At 42.0% G+C, this 27221-nt stretch overlaps 1 protein-coding gene across 3 annotated transcripts; it reads right to left on the minus strand.

Moving 5' to 3' along the window:
• Positions 1–1747: 1747 nt before the first annotated feature.
• On the minus strand, positions 1748–27073 carry Fbxw2 (F-box and WD repeat domain containing 2). 3 transcript variants are annotated; one of them, NM_001107835.2, is made up of 7 exons: positions 26949–27073; positions 21958–22467; positions 11600–11794; positions 9661–9794; positions 7579–7665; positions 6463–6632; positions 1748–2414 (listed from the first exon to the last, which is right to left on the minus strand). In NM_001107835.2, the coding sequence occupies exons 2-7, from the start codon at positions 22445–22447 to the stop codon at positions 2126–2128; spliced, it is 1365 nt and encodes a 454-aa protein (NP_001101305.1). In that variant the 5' UTR covers positions 22448–22467; positions 26949–27073; the 3' UTR covers positions 1748–2125. The 3 variants fall into 3 exon arrangements, with proteins under 3 accessions (NP_001101305.1, XP_017447338.1, XP_006234038.1); XM_017591849.3 differs by lacking the exon at positions 26949–27073 and adding an exon at positions 26684–26820 and having other exon boundaries at positions 9757–9794; XM_006233976.3 differs by lacking the exon at positions 26949–27073 and adding an exon at positions 26684–26820.
• Positions 27074–27221: the final 148 nt, after the last annotated feature.

Consider the following 27221-nt stretch of genomic DNA (forward strand, 5'->3'; position numbering starts at 1 on the left):
TCAGTGGTTAAGAACACTGGCTGCTCTTCCAGAGGTCCTGAAGTTCTATCCTCAACAAGGACATGATAGTTTGTAACATCCTGTAAACTCCAGTTCCAAGAGATCTGATGCCCTCTTTTGGCCTTTACAGGCACCAGGCAAACACATGTTTCACAGACATACATTCAGGCAAAACAAGTCATGTACATAAAATAAAAATAAACCTTAAAAAAAAAAAAATCCAGCCCACTATATAACTATGGCCTGATCCTCTTGCTGCTGCTTTCCAAAAGCTTCAACCTAACCAACATGCTCAGCTGCACTGTGTTTTTCTTTCCTCTTTAAAAACAATTTATTTGTAATCAGTATTTGTAGATGTAGCTGTGTACACACAGTACCCTTGGAGGCCAGGCCGCTGTGAGCTCCAGATATGGTCCTCTGCACAGGCTTAACTGCTGAGCAATCTCCGGCCCCACTCCCCACCCTTTTTTTTGTGTGTATGGGTACAGAACATCATGTAGCCCAAGCTGCCCTTGACCCCCCAATTCTCCTATGGTTTATTTTATTGTGGTATAAGTGTTGAACTGAATTTTTGAGATTTGTTATTTATGTATATGTATGTGTGCCTATGTGAATTTATGTGCACCATGTGTATGCTGGTGCTGGCAGAGAGCATTCTATCCCTTGGAATTGGATTTGCCTATCTCCTGGAATTGGGTTTGTAGGTAGAGATATATATATATCTATATCTATCTATACACACACACACACACATATATATGTGTATATATATATATATATATATATATATATATATATATATATATATTAGTAAGCTTTTATAACTGGAGCCACTCCAGTTCCTGTTGTGTGCTTTTAAATTTACTTTATTTTTGGTTTCTCTATGTAGCCCCAGCCCCACTTTACTGACCAGGCTGGCCTAGATGGCTGACTTATATCTACTGCTGTCTGTGTGACTGCACACCCCTCCCATCCCTCCCATCCCCCAGAGGCAACGTTAGATCTCTCTGGAACTGCAGGTATAAGCAGTTGTAAACATCTGACATGGTAAACACCTCACATGGGTGCTGGTAAGAAACTCCGGTCCTCTGCAAGAGCAGTATATGCTCTTAACCCGAGTAATTTCCCCAGCCTACACCAAAAAAAAGTTAGTTTTAGTAGTTAATCATAAAGTTAGGGGAGGGAAAAGTCTAAAAAGGATTTTTTTTTCTGTCCTGGAAATAGTTTTAATTAATTTGCTTTATATATTTGCCTAGAATACTTTCTATCTCAAAATAGATATTTATGTGCATACATAATGTACATGCAAGTGTATCCGTGTATACATCTATGTGTGTACAAGGGTATATTTCAGCCTGGGAGGAATCTTAATCTGATCACACATCTGAGGAAGTGGGCCAGAAAAAGCACTTAACTGAAGAAATGTCAGGCACTGATCTAGCTCAGAGCTTCTTATCACCCCAGGTCACCTGTGCCACCAACCACTTAGTGACCAGCCCTTTCATATATAAACTAAAGCTTCAGAGAACCTTTATGTCTTAACATGGCCAACCCTGCCTGTGCCAAGAACTATGGTTTATAGCCCAGTGCAGTCATCCAGCAGACTCAGATCTGTGTTGGAATTCTACATTTTGTAGAATTAAGTGATCTAGTCGAAAGTTATGTCACAGAATTCAAAGGTGTTTTAACAACATGAGATAAGTCGCTATACCATTATAGTACCTTTGCTTCAATTTCAAACAAAGGCTATTGGAAAAAAACTTTAATAACAGACTCCATGTGCTTTTATGGGCAACCAATTAGCAGATTAGTGAATCATTTAACTTTCTTTACTCAATATTCCACTCAGAAAGATAAATCCAAAAATGCAACCTCGTACACTGACCAACAGAACTAAGTACAGATGAAGTCAATGGTGTGTCCCATTAGCATGCTGCGGTGTATGTCAGTAAAACAAGCCCTCCCCGCCCAGCCCTGGCCCCTGGCAAACAGATAAATGATTGTGCACTGCGTGATGATACCTTTAGGTGAGAACTTTGGTTCATGCAGTTGGCTGCCACAGATGTTGCACCCAAAACCCGCAGCCCTGGCACCCAAAGTCAGTCAGCGGTGGTAGCGCTTGGTGTCAGCCATGCTCCTTCCATAAAACCAGGTGAATACTGTGGTCAGGCATGCTGGTAGCAAAGACTAAGCCCGTGTCATTGTGCCCATCCAGTCCATTCAGCCAGGACGCTTCGCCTGCCAGGAAGCTGGAGCCTCTCTTTGATTTCCTGTACTCTGGCAGAGGCCAGCGGCTAATTAGGCTCTCTGTCCTCAAGTCCATGATGTATAGGTAGTGGTTGTCAAACAGCAGAGCGAAGACATCTCCAAAGCCAAGCAAGGCCAAGTTTGCTACCTCAGGTGTCTTGATGACCCTGAAAGGAGGAGAGTTCGGGGTCATGAGGCAAAGGAAACATTCCTGGAGACACTTGAAACTGCCAAGCAAACTTGGAGCTAATAATAACTTTTGATAAAAAGGAAAACTGTGAGGATTGAAAATCAGCCTACGTATAGAAAGCAGGGAAGAGGAAACAAACCTACCTTCCTACAGGCAAGCAGAGGCATAAACGCAAAATATCCACCTAGACCTGAAAGGATCCTACAGGTTAACTTATAAAATCATTTGCACTCTTCAGACATTAAAAGCTGATGCCCAGGCAGGGATTCACACAGTCTGTCAGTTAGCGGTGAAACTAGAAGGAAAGAGTCTGCCCCTGCTAGGAAGGTGCAAAGCCTGACTCCTCTGCAGGACATCTTGAAGCCTAGGACAAATATGAATGGCCTTTTCTCTAGAAATACTACTGGCTAGAGATAGTAAAAGTTTCTAATAATTTATAAACATCTATTAACAATGGATCCATAGGTTTTTAGAAGCAGCTGGCTAAGTTGGAAAAGTCAGCTTCAGCTTTCATAGGGTGGCAGTTCCCAAATATCAATGATCAAGGCACAGAGTGGAGACCTAATGCAATCGCTGCACCAATGAAAACAGGGAAACAAACACTGAAGCACTTTCCATGTCAAGTACAAGATGGACAGGGAAAGAAAGTCAGATGTTGTTTGGAGTTACCAGGTAAAGAGCTGAGATAAAGTCTACACTTCCCCTTATCAACCTCCTTAGACTCCTTTGGTTGGGAGGTTAGTTTAGGTGTTCACAAGGACACCAGTAATTGGCTTATGTCCTAGAGGCCAACTAGAACAGGGGCAGCTGGTAAACACAGCAAGTAAGAACAAGGATATTAGGTAGAACAGCGGTCCTCAACCTACGGTTGAACAACCCTTTCACAGGGGTTGCCTAAGACCATTGGAAAACTCAGATATTTACATTACAATTCATAACAGTAACAAAATTACAGTTATGAGGTAACAATGAAAATAATTCTATGGTTGATATCACCACAACATGAGGAAGGCTGAGAACCAGTGAACTAGAGGAAGCAAAACAGAATGTCAGGGACAAGGAAACAATGTATTATTACTGTCAAACAGCAGAGTATGGATAGAGAAGGCCTCCCATTACAAGTTCTAGAAAACAAGAGCCAGATTCAAAGTTACCCCTCCCAACACCCCCCTGAATTTGAATTTGACACTAAGAAGGACCATTTTGTATCATTTACCATGTGTTGGGCATAAAACTTCCTAATTACCACAGAGCTTCAGTTCCCACAAAGGGGTAAGAGAAAACCACCAAGAGAAAGCACAGCTCAGATACTGCAGTGGGAGCATCGATGAGTGAACAAACCATTGTGTTGTGTCTAGACCTAGAAAAGGCTTTTTTTCTTCCCTTCAGAAACTAACTGCAGATCCTAGGAACACAAAAGACTCAATTTTTTATAATGGGTGTGTTCCTCTTATAATTTATAATCTCTGACTACAAAAAAAAAAAAAATTGTAAAGCTGGCTGTGGTAGCTCATACCTAAAACCTAAGCATCTGGGAGGCTAAGTCGGGAGAATCATAATGGAAGGCCAGTCTGGACTACCATCTTCAAAAAAGCGAAATACAAAAAGATAACAAAATTTTGTGATATTAAGACACCCTACCAGCTGGGCAGTGCTGGGACATGACTTTAACCCCAGCACTCCAGAGGCAGGTAGAGGGAAGCAGATCTCTAAATTCCAGGACAGCCAGGGCTACACAGAACCCTTGGGGGAAGGGGAGGTGGGGAAACATTACTAGGACTACAGTCTATGAGACCAACTAGTAAAACGATCAAGAATGCTGGGCCTCAGTGTGACAACCAGACCAGAGCATAAGCTCATCTTCCTGAACTGAAAACTGAAAACGGGACATTAAGAACAATATTTACTTAATCAGGCACTAAACACTCCATCTGGGGTGGGTGTGTATGTATCTTTTTAGTCTGTTTTATAGTATTGGGGAGTTAAGCCCAGCGCTTCATATAAACTGGGAAGATACCTTCTATCAATACACACCCAGCCCTGTAATTAGCTGTGTTTCCCAGTGTCCATCAGAATACCCGATTCACAGCTAGGAGTTGAATAAAACCTCATAACAAAGCCGTAGCACCGAGGCCAGAGACAGACACACATTCCTATGAAGAGAGCCCAGAGGAAACCAGGAGAAACAGCTACACTGCAGGAAGCCCAGCCCCATCGAGCAAAGCAGGGAACCAGCTTGCTTGGGAAGGTGAAGAGTTGAGCCACAGATTGTTGCAGATTTCTGTCGTTTAAGGACAGACAGCCTGGTCTATAGAGCGTGCTCCAGTACAGTGAGAGAAACTCTAAGAAAATTCCAAAAACCAAAAAGCCCCACTGGCTGTCTGGGCCCTGGACCAAGGAACCTCCCTGGTCAAGATCTCAGGGATGCACAACATGCTGCCACTTGTCTTTTGTTTTTTTGTTTTTGTTTTTTTTTCTTTTTTTGGTGGGTTTTTTTGTTGTTTTTGTTTTGTTTTGTTTTAGCTTCAAAGCTTGAAGGTTCCTAGGAACTGAAGTCACAGGATTTGTGCTAGGATTTCAAAAAGGTTTCCTTTATTTATGTTTGGAGATAGAAAGGGCAGAGATAAAATTGTTTCAACTTTAAACCTAGTACTTCCTCCCAGCAAACAATCATGTAGATTCATTATTTAAAGTTAATGTGTCCAAACTCTAAAACACCAATAGAACTTTCTCCAAGGACTCCTTATAGACTCAATTCTGGGTAAGAAGCACTGAAGCAATGACACCTCTATTCCACCTTACCTTTAGAGCCCGCCCCAAACGGACAGCTCGCAGTAAATGTACAATTCAACTGAAAAGGAGGCCACTGATACCTCCTCTCCCCTGCTCTCCCCCTGTGTCAGACAACTTGTAGGAGTCAGTTCTCTCTTTCCACCTCTGGGTTCCAGGAATCCAGCACCTTTCCTTACTTTGCTATTTCACCGAGTCTTTGTTTTGGTTTTTTTGAGACAGGGATTCACATGGTTTACCTTCAAAAACACCGTGTAGTTTAAGGAGGATTCTGAACACGATTCTCCTACCCAAACCTGCCAAGTGCCGAGATTACTATACCCACAATTCTGGCTGGGGTTCTTTCCAAAGTTTCTTCTCACTTTTGGTGCCCTTAGCTTATGCCTACGGGAAATGCAGCCGTGGCTGTGTGAAGGCCGTGTGAAGACTAGGAGGAGATGTGGAATACAGGGCTCTTAACAGGACTAATTTTTACTGTTTTTAATCCTTTTTCTCAAAGCACAATCACTTGAGAAATGAGTCCAAATTAATTATTCTATGACTGAGACACAAACAAATGTCCTGTCCTAGCACCACAAGCACTTCATTTATAAACAAGAAAATTGAGGCACAAAATTAGAAAAAGACCACAGGACATGGTACACGTCTTTGACTCCGATGCCTAAATTGAAGTTTTTCCTTAAAGTAACTCCCCATTCCTATGAAGGGGCCAACAGTATTCAGTGGGACACAAAATTGTTATTGAAATTCATATAGAACTACTGTGGAGGGAAATGAACCATAGTTTATCTGGTCGCTATTCAACAGAAGGCCACTTACTGACTACACTTTATTTGGTCAGGACCAATCCAAAAGAAGACACCAATGTATAAGTTCAACTGGCCTCAAATTCTCAGGGATCAGTTAAATATTAAAACAGAGGAGGCTAGAAAGGTCTTCCCATCTATACCCCCATTTTCCAGAAGATAGGTTTTGAATCCTGAAAGGGAAGGGGCTCGTGATTCCCAGTTAGGGAGGGATGGGAACTTTGATCATCAGGCTTCAGCTTCTGACACTTTCTCAATTGCTAAGACATTTACCTGAGTGGAGTATTTTGTAGACAACCCTGTTGTTAACTGGTTAGCACTTTCCAAAAGAAGACACTGCCCTCACACTCAAATGTTCAGTTTTTTCTTTACACTATTGAACTGTACAGACTCAAAGGCAGAGCACATGCAGGCCCAGGGAAACATTACCTGAGGATATCATAACTGGCAAAGTCCCACTGGTACAGACCCAGGGCTGAACTACAGACAATGTATTTTCCATCAAAATGAAGTCTTGGCTGTAGGCAGATACTTCTATCCTCAGAGACAGACAATGTCTTTAAGCACTTACAGTTGATTTCTCTCCCAATTGGCCAAATCTAAAAAAAAAAGGGAGGGGGGGGGGCTGATTACTAAAGGAAAAAAAAAGTGGCGCCTGTTAATAGACACAAAGGGAATATATTTATATTGCCCAGATTTCCTGTTTTAGTCAAGAGTCACAGTCCTATATGGTCTTAGGTAAAATATTTAACCTTTCTAAATATAATGCCTACTTCAAAGAAAGTTTTAAAATAATGAAGGGGGGTATGAGGTATGAACCTTAAGAGTCTTAGTGCTTAGGATGTGAGGCAGGAGGATTACAAGTACAAGTACAAGTACAAGGTCTGGGCTACATGGTTGAGCCCTCTTAAAATACAAAAAGAAACAACAGTAAGAACGTGTGGAAAACAATTTTCTGTGCTTGCCCTTGTGTGTGCACATGCCAGTGTTTATACACAGGTATGAGTTCACATGGAAGTCTAGGTGGATGTTGGCTCAATCATCCTCACTCACTCTCTACTCTCCTAAAATCGTGTCTCTTACAGAACTGCACCTTATCAATTTGGCTGCATTCTCTGGCCAGCAGGTCCCAGGGATCCTCTTGTCTGTCTACGCCTCAGCCCCATTCCTAGCCTTTTTAATGGGTGCTGGCAATCTAAACTCAGGGACTGGTCTCATTAGCCTCCTGGACTCCTCTCCTTTACAGATGGTGGGAAAGCTCAGCACACAGACAGATGAATCGTGCCGTTTCTAATGGGTATACTGTGACTCGCCCGGCAGTGCTGGCACTTGCCTGTAAGGGTAGCAGGTGGCTGTCTGAGTTTGAGGCTGCCTGGTTTACAGTGAGTTCCAGGACAAGCAGCCAGGGATACACAAACAAGCCTAGTTTTGGGAAAGAAAAAAAGACGTCTCCCTGGCAATAGTCTCCCTTTGTTAGTCCTTTTTAGTTTTCCTTATATGCTATTTTTTCTCTGATGAGATAAATTACAGAGTGAGAAGACTTACCTTGATCTCGTACTTGTCTGCACTTAAAAGGATGTAGTCCCCAGGGCTGTGCAAGAGAGACTTGACTTTGCACTGCTGCAGAACCACCTAAAAGCACAAGCATCTATGTTATACCAAGAACCTTCCTTCCACTCTGTTCCTGTACTACTTATACATTGCTTTTAAATCAAAATGTGAAAATGAGCTTGAATTGTTATGAAATACTAGACTATATGACTCTATTATGTTAACTCCTAACATTTTTACTACACCCAGATTCTGTTACTGTGGGAACATTTAACTTTTTTTTTTTTTTTTTTTTTTTTTTTTGAGACAGGGTGTAGCCCTGGCTGTCCTGGAACCTCTATAGACCAGGCTGGCCTCAAATTCAGAGATCCACACTTCTCTGCCTCTAGAGTGCTGGCATGTGCCACCATCATCTGGTGGGAGCATCTAATCTTATCTTTAGTTAGAAATGCTAACATCAGGACTAATTTTTAAAATTGTAAGTTGTAGACTTGGGATATAGCATGGAAAAATACTTGTCTACCATGCATAGGGCCCAGTCTGACCTCCAGCAATGCACTTGGTTATTTCTGCTGTTACTAGGCACAGACACACACACAGTCAGCTTGACTTATCTGTAAGGTACTGAGTGTGGAAGTGCATGCCTTTAATCTCAGCATGTGGAAGGCAGAGACATGCAGATCTCTGTGAGAACAAGGCTAGTGTAGTCTACACAGTGAGTCCAAGTCAACCAGGGCGACCTAAAAAGACCCAGTCCGTAATTAAGGAACAGAAAATGTCCACCTAGATAAGGACGACAATGATGTTTTCATGAGTAGGTGCATCACAGAGCACCAGACTCAGAATAAGAATCTATAATCTGCTCACAGAGATCCAGTGAACTATGCAGCCCAGGAAAAGACCATACAACTGGTATGTTGTTCAGTTACTGCTGGAAACTAAACCCAGAGCCTCCCATTGAGCTATATTCCAGACTTACTGCTTTTCAGTTTACTGATTTGTAAGAGGCAAAATGCCCATTACCTTACTTCAAATAAATGTAGTGAAGATCAAATAGAACCATGCAAACAATACTAACAGGAAAGGGCAAAACTCCAGAGCACTTGGACTCATCTGTTAGTGCTTTCCTATCGGAACACATATATATGAACCACACTCTACCTGCTCCTTTCACAGCTATCTCCTACTCACCTCGTTCTGCCGTTCTCAAAGTGCTTGTCCTAATTAGTTCCTAGACCTTATACTTCACTATATGTCTCCTTCACAGAACTTAATTATGCAGAGTTCTCTTGGACAGTTCTATTTAATAACCATTTCTGTGAGGCTAAAATCCATCAGATAAGGCCACGGTCTGTTTTGTTTATTTGCATGCCCAGCCCCTTAGAAAACAGAACAATGAACTTAGGAACAGTGTGTCTACATGATATATCCATCACTAATACTGCATTTAAAACACAACAATTTTGTTTTGAGAACAAGAAAACATCACAATATTCTATTAAAGACTCCTTTTTTGCTTCCCCTGTGTTTGTTGCGGTGGTGATGGGCTTGATATAGGGCCTCATACATGGCTCTACGACTGAACTACACCTGGCCCCTCCCCATCTCACATTTTGCAAGCACCAGTTTTTGTTGGCGGTGATGGGGGTTTTGTTTAGTCATCGTTTTGGGGGGAGGTGTGCACGCATGTGTGTGTCTGTTTGTAGTCCTAAGAATCAAACCCAGAGCCTCATGCTAGGCAAGCAATCCACCACTGAGCTATTTCTCTATCTTGAAACACTTACTTTTCTGAAACAAAAACCAACAGTTCTGAATCTGAGGGCATCTTTATGTAGCCCAGGGCTGGCCTTGTACTCCTGGCATTTCTGCCTTTGCCTTTTAAGTGTCAGGATTACAGACATGTACCACTACACCCAGATAAAAGTGGCTTTTACTTTCTGGCCACTGTTGTATACCACCATGCTCAGTGAATGAATCTATTCTGTAATAATTTATCAACAATATATACAGGTTTACCATCCTCCATTCCCCACCAGTGAGGAGCCTGGCAGCAGAGATACTCCTTGGTCTTCCTACCTTGGTGACCCATTCTGTGTGCCCAGTGAGTGTGTTCAGGCATGTCCCAGCAGATAAAGCCCATACTTTCACAGCGAAGTCCGCAGAGCCACTCACCAAAATATCCAGTTCATCACTGTAGTCCACACTGAACACTAGTGCACACAACACAATCAAGGTTAAACACATTTCACTATCACTGGGTCTTTTTGTAAAAACAGTATCATTTATTCTCCTAGCTGTCCAAATACATAACTTCCTGACCAGAGCACAGTAAGAACTGAGCTACTAAACCAGCAATTTTACAAAGATAATCTATTTCAAAACTATTATTATTACCATGGTTTATCCTAAGGCTGAGAAATCTTTGAGAATGATTCAGAGAACACCTCTCCTATTTATGTTAGCTTCGGTGAGATGGAAATGGTGGCATTTCTAGACACCATACACACGTTAGATAGTTCATGGGGAAAGAGCAGCCCAGACAGCCCTTGTAAGATCTGCAGTGTGATAGCAAGGCAAAAATGTGAAGAGAGTAAGCTGCAGAACAGCACTCAGGGCAGAGAAAACAAGGATCTCAGAGGTCAGACTTAGTCATTCAGTTAGCAATGTCTACATTTCTTCATGTCGTACACCTCGCAACGAATTCAAGATATACAGTGAATATTCAATATCTGGTTTTAAATGTCTATCAAACTCAAAAGGATATTTGGGACCTAGAGATGAAGAAGCTGGTCTTTCCTTCTAAAAACTCTGAGGGGAAGGTCTTGTTTTTATTTTTTAAAAAGAGGTTACCTGTTGCTAGAAAAACACTGAAGAGAATGACTACTTTGCCCAGGGCTATCAGAGACATGATCTTGAAGCTGGGACATGAAGGATGTGTATAGCTTATTAAGAAAAGAAAATACCGGGGTTGGGATTTAGCTCAGTGGTAGAGCGCTTGCCTAGGAAGCGCAAGGCCCTGGGTTCAGTCCCCAGCTCCGAAAAAAAGAAAAAAAAAAAAAAAAAAAAGAAAAGAAAATACCTTCAGGTAGAGGAGACAGCAAGGCATGGATTAAAAGCCTCAGCAGTGTCAAGAAACAGCATCAGAACCTTTTTAGAGGTAAGGAATCATCTAGAAGTTGTGGTATCTAAGCTGTGTGGTATTACTCTGATGGAAGGGGTCTGTACTAAGCCACAAACGTCTCTCTTTGCTTTCTGAGATGAGGTTTTTCTATATTGCTCTGCTGTCCTGGAACTCACTGTAGACCAGGCTGGCCTCAAACCCACAGAGATCTGCTTACTTCTGTCTACCCAGTGCTGGGATTAAACATGTTCCACTACACTTGGCTACAAACCACAGATTTCTAAAACGAGCAGATTAAAAAAAATTTTTTTTAATATGAGTTTAATTGGAGGAGTGTTTTGTAAAAGATTTAGGTTTAAAAAATTAGTAAGCACTAGATACAACTTAAGAAACTCAGGATGTAAGAATAAGCGAGCTAGGCAGTGTCCTGTTAGTCTGCTCATAAATATGACATCGTAGAACAGAGATTCCTTCATGACAGCCCAGGATGCTTGCTTGTTTTACCCACTCAGCAGCCAACACTGACTGCACGCACTCTGTGAAGATCATACAATCTGAGAACTTACAGGGTTTTCAGCTCTAAATCTATCAGTGGAGTGGTCTGAATGCCTAAGTGTGGTGGTATGGAATCCACTATAAACAAATGTGACTAGTAGCAAGAGAGAAATGAACTGGAGAGGACAGCTGCCTCTTCCAGCATACATAAGAGTGTTTCAAAAAGCGAAATTGTGGAAAACATTCCCAATGTAAGTAACTGAAATGCAGAAAAATAGCTTTGGTGGGAATGGTAGAATAAAGCCGCCAAAAAACCAAAAACCCTTAAATTATTTGACTCTTAGTCTTAAGAGGCATGGCTAAAATAACTGTAAAGATCCTTGAAAAAGGAGAACACACCCGCCCCTGTGTGCCCCCGGAAGTGCTGGGTCCTGGCTCCGGAACTCCATTCCCAGCAGGCCACAGTGTTGTCAAAGGAGCCTGTCACAAGCTTCTGTTCATCGAACTTCACGGCTGCACAAGTGTGGGTCTGGATGCCGTAAACACACTGCCCTGTGCTTACATCCCACAGCTTTGCAGACAAATCATCTGACCCTTGAAGAGAAAAACCAGAAGGTTAGTGTGACCTAACACCCTAAAGAAGGAAAATCAGTCCCCTAAAGAGGGGCTCCATAGTCCCCGCCGTAGTTCTGCTTTAGGCTGAGACAGCCAGAGCACAGACAGAATAATATGACTTGTTGGGCCTCAAAATGGCATTAAATTTACTAAGACAGAATCTAAGCTTTTTGTCTTTGTCCCTTAATTTTCCTGGCTATCAAATGATACTAAAGCACCTGTCATGCTTCCACCTGAAACAGTTGATATCTCTTGTTATGAAGAACTTTTAGACTGGACTGGGTTCGTCTTACCTATGGCTGCATGTTTACACACGCATGCTCGGTTACTCAGTACTCAACAGTCCTGAGTTAGGAGGAATGCTGACTAGGAAAGCACAGTGCATTCTAAGACGGTTTAAAGACAAGCCTCAGGTTGCCAGATAACTTTGTATATAAGCTAACTGGTAATTTCTTGAGCCATCTTAAAAGATGTCAAGAAGCCTCAAACTTCAATGAATACTGGGATAAATTACCCACAGACATTCATATCAAATCACAAAGATCTTAAATTCTTCAGGAAAAAAGTTGGTTTTATTTCTGTCTATAAGGAAGTGGAGGAAGCCCCTGAATGAGTAAAATCCTGAACGAATGTGCATTTTAACATGAACAACTACTCGAGTAACATGTCGACTACTCTTAAAACCATCTGACCCCTGGTAAATTGGCAAAGCCACATACAGGCCAGGATAAAAGGGACAGACAGCAAAGCTTTCCTTGGGAATGAACGTGAGTGTTTACAAACAAGTGATCGGTGTACAGAGACCAAGAACTGCAGCGCCTTCCAGCTCTTTCTAGTCTGTGACTGGCTGCCTAAGACACCTCCTACTGAGGCAAAGTAATCCTTCCCAGTGTTTTGTACCAATAAACACACTGAGGTTCTGGGTTACTGGGTTAGAGAACCACACCTCATTCCAGCTTCATTACTGTGCGTCTGTTCTTTCTTCAGGGTTCCTAGCACCATGGATGCAGGACTCAGCATGGCTTCTGATGAAAAGATTACATTAATCATGATGGCAATTCTGGACTGAGCTTTCATTAAGTCAGCAATTCCAAATATTGTATTTTGTCCCAAAATTTACTTTTAGAGGTTCAACCAAGGACATTTTGAGGAACACTAATTATTCTGTCCTGGACACTGTATTCTAGGAAAACACCCAACAAGACAGTTTTCAGAGACTGAAATGATTAAAACCAGCCATAAAAACTCCCCATTAGGGGGCTGAAGAGATGGCTCCAAGGTTCAGAGCAAATACTATTCTTGCAGAGGCTCTGGATTCATTTCCCAGCACCCACATGGCAGCCCACAACCATCTGTAACTCCAATTCCAGGGGATCTGATGCCCTGACCTGGCTTCTGAGGGTACCGAGGGTGGCACATATATAGATGCAGGCAAAACACTCATACACGTAAAAGATGTTTAAAAAGAAATTCAGCAGGGCAGTGGTGGCACACGCTGTTATTCCCCGTGCTCCGGAGGCGGAAGCAGATGGACCTCCATGTTCAAGGCCAGTCTAGTCTACATAGTTAAGTTCCAGGACAGCCACAGCTACACAGAAAAAAAATCTGTCTTGAAAACTAAGGACTGGAAAAAACACGCACCTTTAGATAGGAGGCAGGGTTTCAAAGGATGGCTAAATAACCATTCCTTGCAAAAGACTGTAGGCAAGACTTTTGCATGGAGTTATTTAGATCTCTTTCCCCTCTCCATCCCTCAGTGGTGGGATGCCTGCCTAGCAGGTACAAGGCTATAAGCTGTTCGACAATACCACAGAAAATGAAGAAATAAGCATACGAAGACAAATCCCACACGGACAGGAAGCTGAAGCATTCTCGTCTAATGTTAAGGAACTAAAATCTTGGAAAGGTCATCAGGCAAATCTCCATTATTGATAACACTGAGAACGAGAGGTCTGCAACAGTGTACCCAATAGGAATCACATATAATTTGTCTTCTAATAGTTCCTTAGAAAAATGAATAGGGTTTATTTAATTCAGTTTGTCAAAGTGCTAATACTTCAACATGTATGTCCTGCAACATGCCTCAGGCTTGGGCACGACAGGCTCCTCAACTATACTTTTAAGCCAAGCCTTGGTGTGTTTGAGGAAAGGATTTCATGGTTTAAAAAAACTTCGCTGGAATGATAAGGATGGAGGCCTGCAAGATAACTCTGTAGGGCAAGGCGTGTGCTGCTCAAGCTCAGTGTTATGAGTTCAGTCCCTGTGTCCAATGGAGGTAGGAGAGAATCAGCTTCACAGAGCTGTCCTTTGACCTTTACACACACACTTTTAATTTTTTTAAGGTTTTGGTGTATGGTTGTTTTCCCTGCATGGATGTCTGTGCACCAATGCTTGTGGAAGCCAGAAAGGGGGTATTAGATCCTCTTGGAACTGGGAGTTACAGATATTGTGAGCTACCATGTGGGTGCTCATAATTGAACTCAGGTCTTCTGCAAAAGCAGCAAGTGCTCTTAACCACTGAGCCACATCTCCATCCCCCAAATAAGAAAAAAGAAAAAAAGAAGAAAAAGAAAAAAGAGGAGGTGAGGAAAGAGAAAGAAAAATCTAAAGTATGAATAAGTTAATGTCCCCAAAACATAAACATAAACTTTTGAGGGCTGAAAAGATAGCTCAGGGGTCTTGCTGCTGCTTCTGCAGCTCGCAACTGTAACTCAATTCTAGGGGACCTGACACCCACTTCTGGCTCCTACAGGTACCAGGATGTACTTGATGTAGAGACATACATACAGGCAAAACATCCACACACATAAAATACAAATTTGCTAGGATGTTACTCCTGTATTTTTCTATCAGTCGTGAGTACTCGTAAAAGCTCTCACCCTATATTTTCAAATACATTGGCAATGTCCAGTTAGCTATCCAACAGTGAATAAATGTAGTTGATCCCAAACTGAACTTCTATTATCTCAAATTCAGTCATTTTCTAACCTTGCTTCTAGTACTACTATCCTCCCAGGGCAGGGCTAGAAACCCCAGCCACTTCTGACAAAGTTCATTCACTACCATGTTCTGTTCAGTGTAACAGCTGCTCTTACACTCAAATGTTCCTTTTTAATTCTTTAAAATCACTCTTCCCCCTTAGTACCTTATTCCTAGACTGATTGAGCCTAAGCTGTAATGGATTAAGATGTTAACTTGGCAGCTGTGAGAGAAGCAGGATGGTTATCTCCTAAGGGCACATTTCAGAAACTGTTGGATAGTGTCAGCTGCTATGGTGCAGCCAAGGGACATTACTGGCACCAACTAGGCAGAAGCTAAGAATGCTACATACCCTGCAATAGGAGGACGATGCATAAAAATACTGTCTTCCACTTTGCAAGGTACTCATGATGATCCTGCAGATATTTGAAAGTGAAAGCCTTACTTTTGGAAAAAGGAAAACCTTGACTGAAAACATCATTGAAGAATTCTGAGCTGGAAAAAATAAATATCAGGGGAGTAAGTATCTTCCGAGGTTTAACCACCAATGCATAGAGAAGCCACCACAGGTATGGCAGATGGGGACAGGGATAGAACCTGCAGCGCTTTCTACATGCTGTTGGCTTTGCAGGGATGCAAACTGCAAGAGTTATGGGATCACCGAAAGTCACCAAAAGGTTCTAGAAAAAAAATGCTGAGACCAATTGTATGGAAGGGTCTGATTTTCCTGCGGGAGGCCCTGAGAAGCTAACCCCAGTTCCCAATTCTCAGACATGAAATTCCCATGTTAGATGCTAGAGAATTGTATCTCTAGTCATGCACAAACAGCACTACTGGGTGTTGGCTTCTGCACTGTCCCATCAGTCTGCTGACAAGGCAAAGCCAACAGGATGATGTTCTTTCTAGAGGAAGCAGTACTGAAAGCACATGAACTCCAAGAGTGGGGCCATCAATAAATACTTTGTATAAAAACAAATACATTTTAGTCAGTTCTTTAAAATCAAACACTAACTTTTTCCTAATGCAGAAATCATTTGTTTGTCTGAAAAATAGTAACTACCTTTTCTTTCTTTGGTGGGGGTAGAGTTTATCAAATTAGAACTATGCTCATACAATGCTAATATTTTCCTCAGCTACACCCTCAGTCACAAGTCCTCTACTCCAGCTGTTACAGCTCTCACTTTTCTCACTCAATCCAGAGGTTACCTACTGCTCATAAGCCAAAGACTACCCAACCACAGTGTTTTAAAGTCTAGATAAAGATAAATACTGAAAAATTATCAGTGCATTTCACAAAAAACTAGACTTGAGGTTTCTTGCAAAGTCAGGTCTGGCCACCCCATGCCTGAATCCTAAACGTAATGACGGAGAGAAGCTGCACTCTGGAAAGGCAAGTACTGGGACTTGGCACGGTCCTCGGGGAAACTTTCACCTACATTAAGTCATCTTCCTGATGGAGCGTGTTTACCCTCTGATCAAAGAACTGCCCTGCTTCTCCCACATTGTTTTATAATGGCAGACACTTCATAAATAAGTAGTGATTGACAGTCACAAAGTCCACTGAGTTCCTCATCACTTTAGAAATAAACTGCAGAACAGAGGGAGAATTACCTCTCTGAGTAGCAGACTGCTGACTTTAGCCCTCACCTTTGGTAATACTATCTCACTGCTTCTCACAGTGCTAATCTGAGTCTCCATAAGCTTACTGCCAAACTCACCATTCCACAGTTCACCCACAATGAAAACTGAAGGTCTTAAGAAACAAAATGAGAGTGGGACAGAGAGCTCAATGATTAAGAATGCTTAGTGATCTTCTAGGAGACTGAGTTTGCTTCTTGGAACCCATGATGGGCAGCTCATAACTGCCTTTACTACAGCTCTAGGCAATCTGACACCCTCTTCTGGCCTCTCCAGGTCACACAGACATGCACATAAAAATTCTTTAAAAAGACAAACATAATTCTTTAGCACATATTTTTCTTACCTGTGAAGTCTCAGGCATGCTGCCATTAGAAACTTCAAACTAAGCTTGGTATTGGTGGTCACATCTTTTTTTTTTTTTTTTTTCTTTTTTTTTTGGAGCTGGGGACCAAACCCAGGGCCTTCTACCACTGAGCTAAATCCCCAACCCTGGTCACATCTTTAATCCCAGCACTCTGGAAGCAGAGGCAGGTGGATTTCTGAGTTCAAGGCCAGCCTGGTCTATAGAGTGATTTCCAGAATAGCCAGAGTTATACAGAATAATACTCAAAAAACAAAATGAAACAAACAAACAAAAAATTCAAACTAACACTTTAAATCAATTTCAAAAGCCACAACATAATTTTCAAATGTAAACCTGATAAATTATAATAAACATAATATATGCCCATTTATAAACTAATCTTAAAATGAAGGATGGGGGGCTGAATGTGGGTTAGTGGTGGAGTGCATGGCTAGAATGCAAAGGCCCTGGGTGTCTATCCTTAGCAATGAAAACAAAAATACAGACTTGAGACCACTGACAAATATTACAAGTAGCTAGAGGACTCCAAGAGTATTTCCCAATTACTTTTTCAACAAATAACTGAGGGTTTTTCCTCCTTACATGTATGTGTATGTATGTTTGCATGTGGAGACCTTGGAGTAACGTCCAGAATCTTCCTCTACCAGTCCTCACCTTTATTCCTTATGAGGCAGGGTCTCTTGGCCAAACCTAGGGCTCACCCAAATGACTAGATGATAGAACCAGCTTGCTTCAGGGATTCCATGTCTGCTTAGGAAGCTGGAATTACGAATGGGCTGCCACACAGCTCCAGTATCTCTGTGACTTCAGGTAGTCCCAACTCCAGTCCTTACACTTTAACCACTCACCATCTCCCCAGCCCACGGCTCAACTTCTACTAGATGAAAAGAAATGATGAACCAGTAATGCCAGTAATCCCCAAACTCAGAAGGCTGAAACAAAAGTCTTACTGCACATTTGAGGCCAGCCCGGATTGTGTAGTAAACTTGAGGTTAGCAAAGGCTCTAAAAATCACTCTGACACCCCCACCCACAACCCCTCACACACATTAACTTTTTTTAAAGCTAGAAACAAGGTTAAACCAGAATACTTGGCAGCTCTTGCAAGGGACATGGGTTATTCCCAGCACCCACACAGTGGCTCACAACCATCCTTAACTCCAGTTGCAGGGGTTCTGACGCTATCTTCTGGCCTCTACCAAGCATGTACATGGTATTCAGATATAATGAAGCAAGAAAAATATCCATATAAATAAAATAATTTAGAAAAAAAGAAAGTAGGCCAGGGTTGGTGGTCACTGCAGGCCTTTAATCCAGCACTTGGGATACAGAGGCAGGCAGTTCTCTGTGGGTTTGAGGCCAGCCTGGTCTATAAAATGAGTCCAGGACAGTCAGGGCTGTTACAAAGAGAAACACTGTCTAATTAAAAAAAAAAAAAAAAAAAAAAACAATCCCCAAAAGACAAACAAACAAGAGGAGGAAGCTGAGGGCAATCATGGAGACAATGTGTCCACTGCTAATGTTTAAGGACGGAGTGCCAAGTCAATGCCACAGCTTAATCTAAAACAACAAAACAAAACTTGCCAAAGACTGTCAAAACCACTACAACTACAAAAGTACTTCAAAGTACAGAAAACTGGGTGATAATTTTTCAAAACCCAGACACAGGGAAAACACATAGCATGAAGCAAGTTTAAACTTAATCAAATGATAAACTGGAGAAGTGCATAGGAGAATGTCACATGGGAAAATATGTGCTTCATACAGACATACAATTTAAAATAGTCTTGATAACTTATTAACTATTAAAAATGTTGAGATTGGCTCTGGAAGACTGAAAGGAAAGTATATTTTGACTTCTGAGGGCACAGCAGCAATTCAGTCTGTGTGTACGTAAGTAAAAGCATCAACGGACAATCTTTTGCTGTTGTAGAAATGACAGTTGAACTTTAGCCTCTGTCAAAGTAAATAACCCAAACGGGAAAGGGGGATGCAAACAAATATTCACAGAACAGAAACCTGAACATATTTAACATGAAAATACATACATGGAATATCTACACAAAGGAACAGCTAATACTTATTAAAAGCAAAAATGATATAGTTTTGGCACTCCAAAATACTTATTTTAAAATGTCCTGGAATGAAAAATAAACACAGATACCCTTATTCAATGTGTATGACGTAGGTAAACAGGAACTGGACTCTGGTAACTCCTAGAACCAGCGCTGGAGCCATGGCTCAGTAAGAGTGCATGCTACTCGTGCACAGGGCCCTAGTTTTGGTCACAGTCCCCATGTCAGACAGCTCACAAGGCTTGTAACTCTAGCTCTAGAGGATCTGATGCTCACGCTTGGCCTCTGTTAAAACATGTAGTTACGGATTTATACCTAAATTCAGACATGTACATAAGCAACTAAAAAATAAAAAAGTAGGGGTTGGGGATTTAGCTCAGCGGTAGAGCACTTGCCTAGCAAGTGCAAGGCCCTGGGTTCGGTACCCAGCTCCGAAAAAAAAGAAAAAAAAAAAAAGTAAAAAAAGAAAGGGGGGGCGCTAGAGAGATGGCTCAGAGGTTAAGAGCACTGAATGCTCTTCCAGAGGTCCTAAGTTCAATTCTCAGTAACCACATGGTGGCTCACAACCATTTATAACTGTAGCCTTAGGAGATCTGATGCCCTCTTTGGGTGTGCAGACAAAACACTCATATAAATAAGTAAATAAATGAAAAGAATTCCTAAGGCCATTCCACATACAGCCTAGAAAGGGGTTATATTACCCATCAAAATGTGTATTATATTTGTCACTTGTCATGTCCTTTGTTTAAGCTTGTTGAACATGTACTCTGAGAGAAAGGGTTCTCCTGCCCCATACTGTAGTGTGATGGTTTGAATGAGAATGGTCCCCATAGGCTCACAAATGAATACCTGGTCCCCAGTTGGTGGAATTGTTTGCACAGAAAAGTATTATCTGTGGCCTCGCTAGAGGAGTTATGTCACTGGGGTTGGGCTTTGAGGCTTCAAAAGCCCACGCTGTTACCAGTTAGGTTCCTCTGGCTCATGCTCTCAGCTACCATTCCAGTACCTGTCTATCTGCCTGCTGCTGTGCTCCTGGCCAGGATCAAGGACTCTGGACCCATAAGCCCCAAATTAAATGCATCTTATGCTGTTTTGCCATGGCATCTTAGCAATAGAAAAGTGACTAAGACACCCAGCACATTTATTTTAAGTGTCCTCAAAGGCACCTTTTACAAGAACAAGTTGGCCCTCTGGCTCTATAACAGAGAAGAAAAAAACAAAAAACAAAAAAGCAAGCTAATAAGAGTGTTTAAAAGACTGTGTCCTTCAGAATACCTAGAAGGTAAGTGATTTCCAAGCAGACTTATTACTGTTTATAATATAAAAACGCCTGCAGTGGGAATGGGAAAGTAGAAGTTCAGCCAGAGAAGCTTATTCAAGGGAAAAACCTCAACTGGAAAACAGATGATTGTCTCACTTCCCAGTCAGTTTCTGAGGGATGCTGTTAGCACCCGATTTGATGTCATCTGCTATCACTTGCTCAGAAGCCTCACTCTACAGGACTCTTTTAATTGGGAAAGCCAGATGGCTGTCAAGGGGCTTCTCCAGGTGATTTCTGCTGGAAGTTTGTAAGCCCCTATTTGATAATGCAGTCTTATGTTTGCTCTCCCAGTCAGGCTGCTCCATTAATGCTAGATGTCCAAAGTGCTAAACTGGATGGTGTTTTGCTATCTGTAGCTTTGTACTACTGCTTGCTATTTGTTCCCTAACTTTTTGCTTACTGTAGACTTAATAAACTCACTCAAAACGGAAAGCACTGCTATGATAGATCACTCTTCTGTCTGTCGCACAGTCACTTCAACATCTTAGTGTAAAAAAACATCCAGCTGGTAGCACTGGGGAGAGTGGGCCCTGTGCTTCAACCGGGCAGCACAGTGGTGCTGGCTCTGGAGACTTGGGTGCAGGTAAGCCAGTCCTGAGTGCATGAGAGCAAGAGAGCTGACTCTGTTTCCAGCTTCTAGGCTGGCTTATCTGGAGCAGTGCTGGAGAGCCTAGTGCTGCAGGTGGGGGAGCCGACAAGCTGAGCAGCTCAGCTTCCACCCAGGCCTGGATCCAGGGCTCTGAGTTGGCCCACCCCAACATCTACATCATTTGTGAATTGTTGTTGCACCTGAAAGGCTGGTTTTGCTGATCTAAAGCTACAGGATCGCCATGATACAGGGCAACAACAGGATAACAGGAGGAGTCCCATCAGGACAGAAGTCAGAGACCTTGAACCAGACCAAAGATTGCAATGAGCATTTACAAGTGAAGATGTGTGTCAGAGGGATACACTGTGGGACTCACTGTGACAAGCTACAGCTTCCATGACAAGATGTCTATGCTTTGTGTGTGAGAGACTGTCTTGTGGAGAGGTTGCAAGGGCAGAAGCTGGGTTCAAAGGGATGGAGATGAGTGGGACAGGTGAATGATGTGAAGCAATCAATAAAGGTTTAAACAACAAAATAGAAAAACCTAAACAAACCATCTAGCTGTCTTTGTGGCCACGCCCAAACTTTGAGCATCGATTCTTAGGGTCACAGGATTTTAGAGCGAGGAGAGAATAGGTTTCTTCCCATTGTTTTCAAGGTAAGGAAACAAACATACATGTTAAATCATCCATCCAAAATGTTCTTGGAGACCTAAAATGCTTTTGTTTTCTTGTTTGTTTTTTTTTGTTGTTGTTTTGTTTTGTTTTCCTCTATGTAGCCCTGGCTGTCCTGAAACTCACTCTGTAGACCAGGCTGGCCTTGACCTTTGAGATCCACCTGCATCTGCCTCCTGAGTGACGGGAGTGCGCCATCACACCCAGTGTAAAATATTTTTAAGAAACAAAATAAGAAGTAGCCTACAATTTTCTGATTCACATTATACTTAAAGAGAATGTCTAAAGCTTTCCTCATAAATCTTTATAGAAATGACTCTTCTCCAGGGGAAAGAACATGAGGGGAATAGGGACATCTAATCACAGGTAATAGCAATTACCAATATCCAGTATAATCAACACTTGCTCTTCTCAAGAGGGAGCTTAAAAGAATTAACCTTGTAAATTATTAAAGAAAAGGACACTGTTTCCTCTCTCCCACAACTCTCCCAGTCCCTTACCTGTACAGAGAAGTCCATCCTTGTAGTAAAGTGCATACACTCTGGCACTATGTCCAATTAATGATGAGGTCTCAAAGGCTTCATGGTCCTCCAGTTGCTTCATCCTCAAAATAGCCTTCAAGTAAACCTTCTTCCAGTGCAATGCGTCCTGAACAGAATCATCTATTTGCCAGCCCAAATTTTTACATGCAGTCTGCCACACCTCTGTGCAGGCACTTATCACCTTATTCCACTGCTTAGAGACCAGGCAGCATGTGAGCAAAGTCTGAGGATCGAGCCATTTTAACAAATAAAAACTGAGCTCCAGGGGAAGGAGTTTGAGGAAGTCCCGCTTGAGGAGAGTCTCCAGGTTATTGGAGAGATGCCTGAGCTGGACTGCCCCACTCAGACTAATCAGGTGGTCCAGAGTTTCATTTTTCTGCAAGTCCGTCAGAGAAAGAAATGTAACAGAAATGTTATCAAGCCATGTCTCAAAGTCCTTTCTCTCCATAAGGTTATGGAAATATTTACCTGTGGCACATCAAAATATTGTATTAGTTCTGTTCAAAAAGATTGTTCAAGCAAGACTGCTAATAAATGAAGTATTAAAAATTAGTGTAAAAATTGGCATTACAACTTTATGCTTACTTTACAGTTAATATGCTTTATCTGAAAGTTCCCATGAACACAAAAGAAAATGCATCTAAGAAAACATTTTTAAAAATCATGATATAGTAAACATGTCAGAGGAACGTATGTCAGTGTGTGACTTGCTCCTTTTGAAGTCTAACACATTTCACATGCACTGTCACCAAAAAGATTTAAAGAACATTCATTCATAAAGAGTATTCTAGTCTACATACACACAACCTTCCACTCAAACTGCTACAAAACTGCCTCCTTAGTAACTGCCTTACTACATGCACTCTGTTTGGGAAGTAAAATCACAAGAACAGCACCAGGATGTAATACACAAATCTCTGGAGCTGTGACCTCTGTATCAGTTATGTTAAGTACATCCTGACCTGCCACCCCAATCACAAAACTAATGACTCGGTTCTACAATAGATGTCGAAGCAAGAAGACGTGAAGAAAGAAAAAGCAGACGTGTAATAAGTTATGTGCCGCAGGTATTCTGGTATTCCATTTCCTTACAGTGCTATCTGTCAGAACATGGATTACTAAAGGCTACACAGTTTGCTTTTATAAGCCTCACATAAGCTAGTGACAACTCTTTTTTTTTTTTTTTTTTTTTTTGGAGCTGAGGACCAAACCCAGGGCCTTGAGCTTGCTAGGCAAGTGCTCTACCACTGAGCTAAATCCCCAACCCCTTAGTGACAACTCTTAACTGTTCCCTACAGAGCCACAAGGGTCCTGTAAGATAAAACAAATTAATAATCCCCATGATGCTGGCACAGTAAAAACATATGATCCTAGCTTCTTAGAGGCTGCCCTTACAAGATAACTAAGTTGGTGACCAATCTGGGAAATATTGTAATACCACATTTCAAATATACAAAGCAAAATATCGTCACCTGGATGCTCACTAAAAACGTGTCATTTTTACTCTGCAAATGAAGAAACTGCAAGCTGCTCACTAAGTACCTGTGGTAATAAAGTTAGTGAAACCACAGGACAGAACAGAGCCTGTGTTCTCCAGATCAGCACAGCAGCTGGCACACCTATAATCCCACTGCCAAGAGGATTGAAGGTTCAAGGCCAGGTTTGGATATGTAGTTAGGTCAGCCTAGTCTAGACTGTAAAAGCCATTAGAGGTGGAGGAGGAGGAAGAAAATGCAGACCTCTCTTTTTTTAAGAATCTAACTTGGTAATAAGACCTGCAGACACTGTCTACCTGATTATACCATTTTAGGAAATATAGCACATTTTTCAGGGCTCAATGGGACAAAGGAATGTTAAAGTACCTGATATATCAACAGGTGCCAACGTATTCTTTACAATGAAGATTAAAAGCTAGGGGTGGTGCCATACACCTTTAATCACGGAATCTGGGAGGCAGAGGTAGGTAGAGTTCAAGACCAGCTTGGTCTACAAAGAGTTCCAGGACTGCTGGGGCCATACAGAGAAAACTGTTTTGAAAAATGGGAAAATAAATAGGATTAAACTAATGGGAAGAGGAAAAGGACACCAATTAAGAACAGTTTTGTGTTGATAGATGCGGATATTGAACAGTTACATGGGAATGTGGTTTGATTTTTATTATATTCAGAAAGCTCAGTGGCTTTGGGGAGGGGGGGATTTTTTTCTTCTCTTTATTTACAAGATTGTCATCTAATTAAAAAAAAAAAGTTCAATGTGGGAGAAAATAGATTTCTTTCCAGACATGTTACCTAAACTACATCTATAAAAAAGAGTCAGATTTCATCTTCCAACTTAGTTCATCTAAGGTGAGTAAAATCAGGTTTCTGCTTCTACTTTGGCAAGAACATTTCAGACAAAACCCAGTGTATTATTAGACTCAACCAAATGTTTCAAACACATTGTCTCCACTTAACAACCTGGGCTGCTGAAGACAGTATTCAAAGTCAGGTTTGGGGCTAAAGGACATATTAATTTATATGAAATGTCTAGTTCTCTACCTGCTAAAAGAATAACCTGTTCACATAAGTTTACCAACTCAACTCAAAAATAAGCCTTTTTTGTCTGAACCTTACTTTGCACAGTCCCTCTGTAACACATCCAGAAATCCTACTTTTAAGAATGTTCCACAGACAATGAGATGGGCACCTGAGCCTCTGGACATTGTTTTTTTTTGTTTGTTTGTTTGTTTTGTTTTGTTTCACTTTGTCTTTTACTGAGGTAGGTCATCGTCATTTAGCTCCAACTGGCCTAACCTGAGATCTGGTGTGTGCCACAGAGCCTGTCTAAAGTCATTTAACTCTGCAGAGCATACTAGTAAAACCCACCAATTCTTACTTTTCTAAAAGAGTCCACTAGTTTTGGAGGAAACTTCCTTAAAGCCACGGGTGTAAATTGAACTTGTTCACAGAACTTCTAGGAATAATCCCGTGTACTGGCAGTTCACAGAAGCCTTCCACAGGAAGTCTCAGGAAATGGGACTTCAACAGGAGGACGTGCTTTCAACCATCAGAGCAACAGTGAATAGCCAACCCCAGGACAGTGTTTCCCATTAGTCCAGCTAGGACTGCTGGGTACAGAGGAAGCTGGGAGAAATAAAAGAGCTAGGCCAGTCTTTTTTTTTTTTAAAGCTGATTCAGCAACTTCCTATGTGATTGTGGGAATGGTCAAATAATGTCTAAGCTCCCGTTTGTGAAACAGAAGCTATTCTAACTTAGCAGCGTGAGAATCAGAACCGATGCAGAGACATGTATGACTGCTTCCTTGGTTCTCTTCTCTCTATTCACACCCCTTGCTATCTCGCTCCTCTCACCCTTCTCAATGTCAACATTTAACTTGCCTCCAGTCCTTAACAGAAATAATCACAAAGCTCTCAGGAATGTGTAGTATGGTAAACATTCCTAACCTGGGAGGTGAGAGCATTTGGTTTCTGCCTCTAAGCAATTACATTATGTTGGTTCTAATAACTGTAGCAGTACCTGCAAATATCACATTTGATCTTAACATGGATCATAGAAAATGTAGGTACTGCTGCCCTAACAAAAAACTATGGCCCAAGAGGTAGAGCGGCTCTACCAGAGTTACACAGGAAGCAACAGTTCAACATTACTCCGTCTTCACCCTCCTAAGGCAAAAACTTCCACTCCTGCATCTTTTACAGGCACAGCACATGCGTGCGTGCAAACTTTGAATGTTTCCCCTCCTTCTACCCTGTGCGAGTAAGGAATTAAAACTTTGGGCCTGTGAAATGGCTCAGTGAGTAAAAGTGCTCACTGAAAAGCCTGATTGATCTGGCTGGAAAGAGGAAACTGACTCCATAAAGTTGTGTACACACACACACACAACCACACACACACCGAATACACAGTGGCATATACATGACCCTTCAATATCCTACATATAGACACAGATATAGATCTGTATAATATAGATCTAAAAATACCTTTTTTAAAGAACAAAAGATAAACATTCATTGTTGTTGGGAAGACTGTCTCCTTGCCGCCACTTTCCTCCCACGTACAACCAGTTAAAAGGTACAGAGGCAGGCCAGGAGTGGTGACACAATGCCTTTAATCCCAACACTGGGAGGCAGAGTGAGTTTTAACTCACTCCTTCTAACAAAACACCTGTTTGTATTTAAAATCGTGTGACTACACTATTTTTTAAAATATTTTCCTCTTTTTACTTGTGGTATTTAGAAATTTGCTTTTACTTCCCTTTTTGTTTTGTTTTGTTTTGTTTTGAGACAGGCTTTTGCAAATGAAGCCCAGGCTGGTCTCACAATTCACAAAGCGGACTAAATGCTGGGACTGCTGGAGTCCATAACCACCCTTGACCTAAAAGCCGTTAGTTTGGAGACTAATTTTTAAAACTTTGAAAGAATACAAATAATGTTTATAAAACATGGGCTCTGAAATTTCACTTGTTGGGTAACTATAGACAAATCATTTCATGTGTTTCAAGCCGAATTTCCTCACTTGTAAACTGTAGCCTGGTACTGTTTTACCTACTAGAGTTCGTGAGGATTAAACAGAACAAAGAGTTCTGCACAGTATCTTGGCACACTATAAGCCAGTTACTGTTATAATGTACAACTAATACTGTCATTTCTCCCCTGTTTAAAAAAAGCATCATCTCAAATACACACCTGTTTTCAAGGCATACCCACAAGCATGGTGCCTTCCTACACACACTACAACGTTCTGCATTTTATAAACCACCTGTCTACAATGAATCGTCTTTAAAGAGGTAGCCTCGGGGCGTCAATGTTAACTCGTTTCGCTGCTAGGCACCTGAAGGCAGGAACTCTTAGCTCTAATTTTCCTGTCTCTAAAATTATCTCCGAGTCGCTCAGCTCGTTCGTGACTCCCTTGGTCCCCTGCTCCCGGAGCCGTGTTCCGCGCGGCACTGACCTGAGCGAGCGCCCCGGGGCCCGGGACCTCGCGCCGGGCTCACACCGACTAGGCGCGCTCGGGCCGCCAGAGCGTCGCAGCGGCCGGGTCCGCTCCGCAGCCATGGCGCCTGCGGGGAAAGGGAGAAGACAGGCCGGAGCGGCGGGTCAGCAACGCCGCGGGCGCAGGGGATCCCTGCCCAGTCCGGCCCGGCCAATCGCAAATACAGACCTGGACCTGCGGCCGCTGCTCTGGGTCCGCAGCCTCACAGGGGAGCGGCTTCCGGTGCTGCTA

This window comes from Rattus norvegicus, chromosome 3 (genome assembly GCF_036323735.1).
Source record: "Rattus norvegicus strain BN/NHsdMcwi chromosome 3, GRCr8, whole genome shotgun sequence".
Taxonomy (NCBI): domain Eukaryota; kingdom Metazoa; phylum Chordata; class Mammalia; order Rodentia; family Muridae; genus Rattus; species Rattus norvegicus.

Coding starts and splice junctions, on each gene's coding strand:
- Fbxw2 (XM_006233976.3), bottom strand. CDS start 26,744: ATGCAGAACGTTGTAGTGTGTGTAGGAAGGCACCATGCTTGTGGGTAT. Junction 11,795..21,957: donor GGATGGACTTCTCTGTACAG/GTAAGGGACTGG, acceptor TTTCTCTTCAAG/GGTCAGATGATTTGTCTGCA. Junction 7,666..9,660: donor ACACAGAATGGGTCACCAAG/GTAGGAAGACCA, acceptor TTGTGCTTTTAG/GTGGTTCTGCAGCAGTGCAA.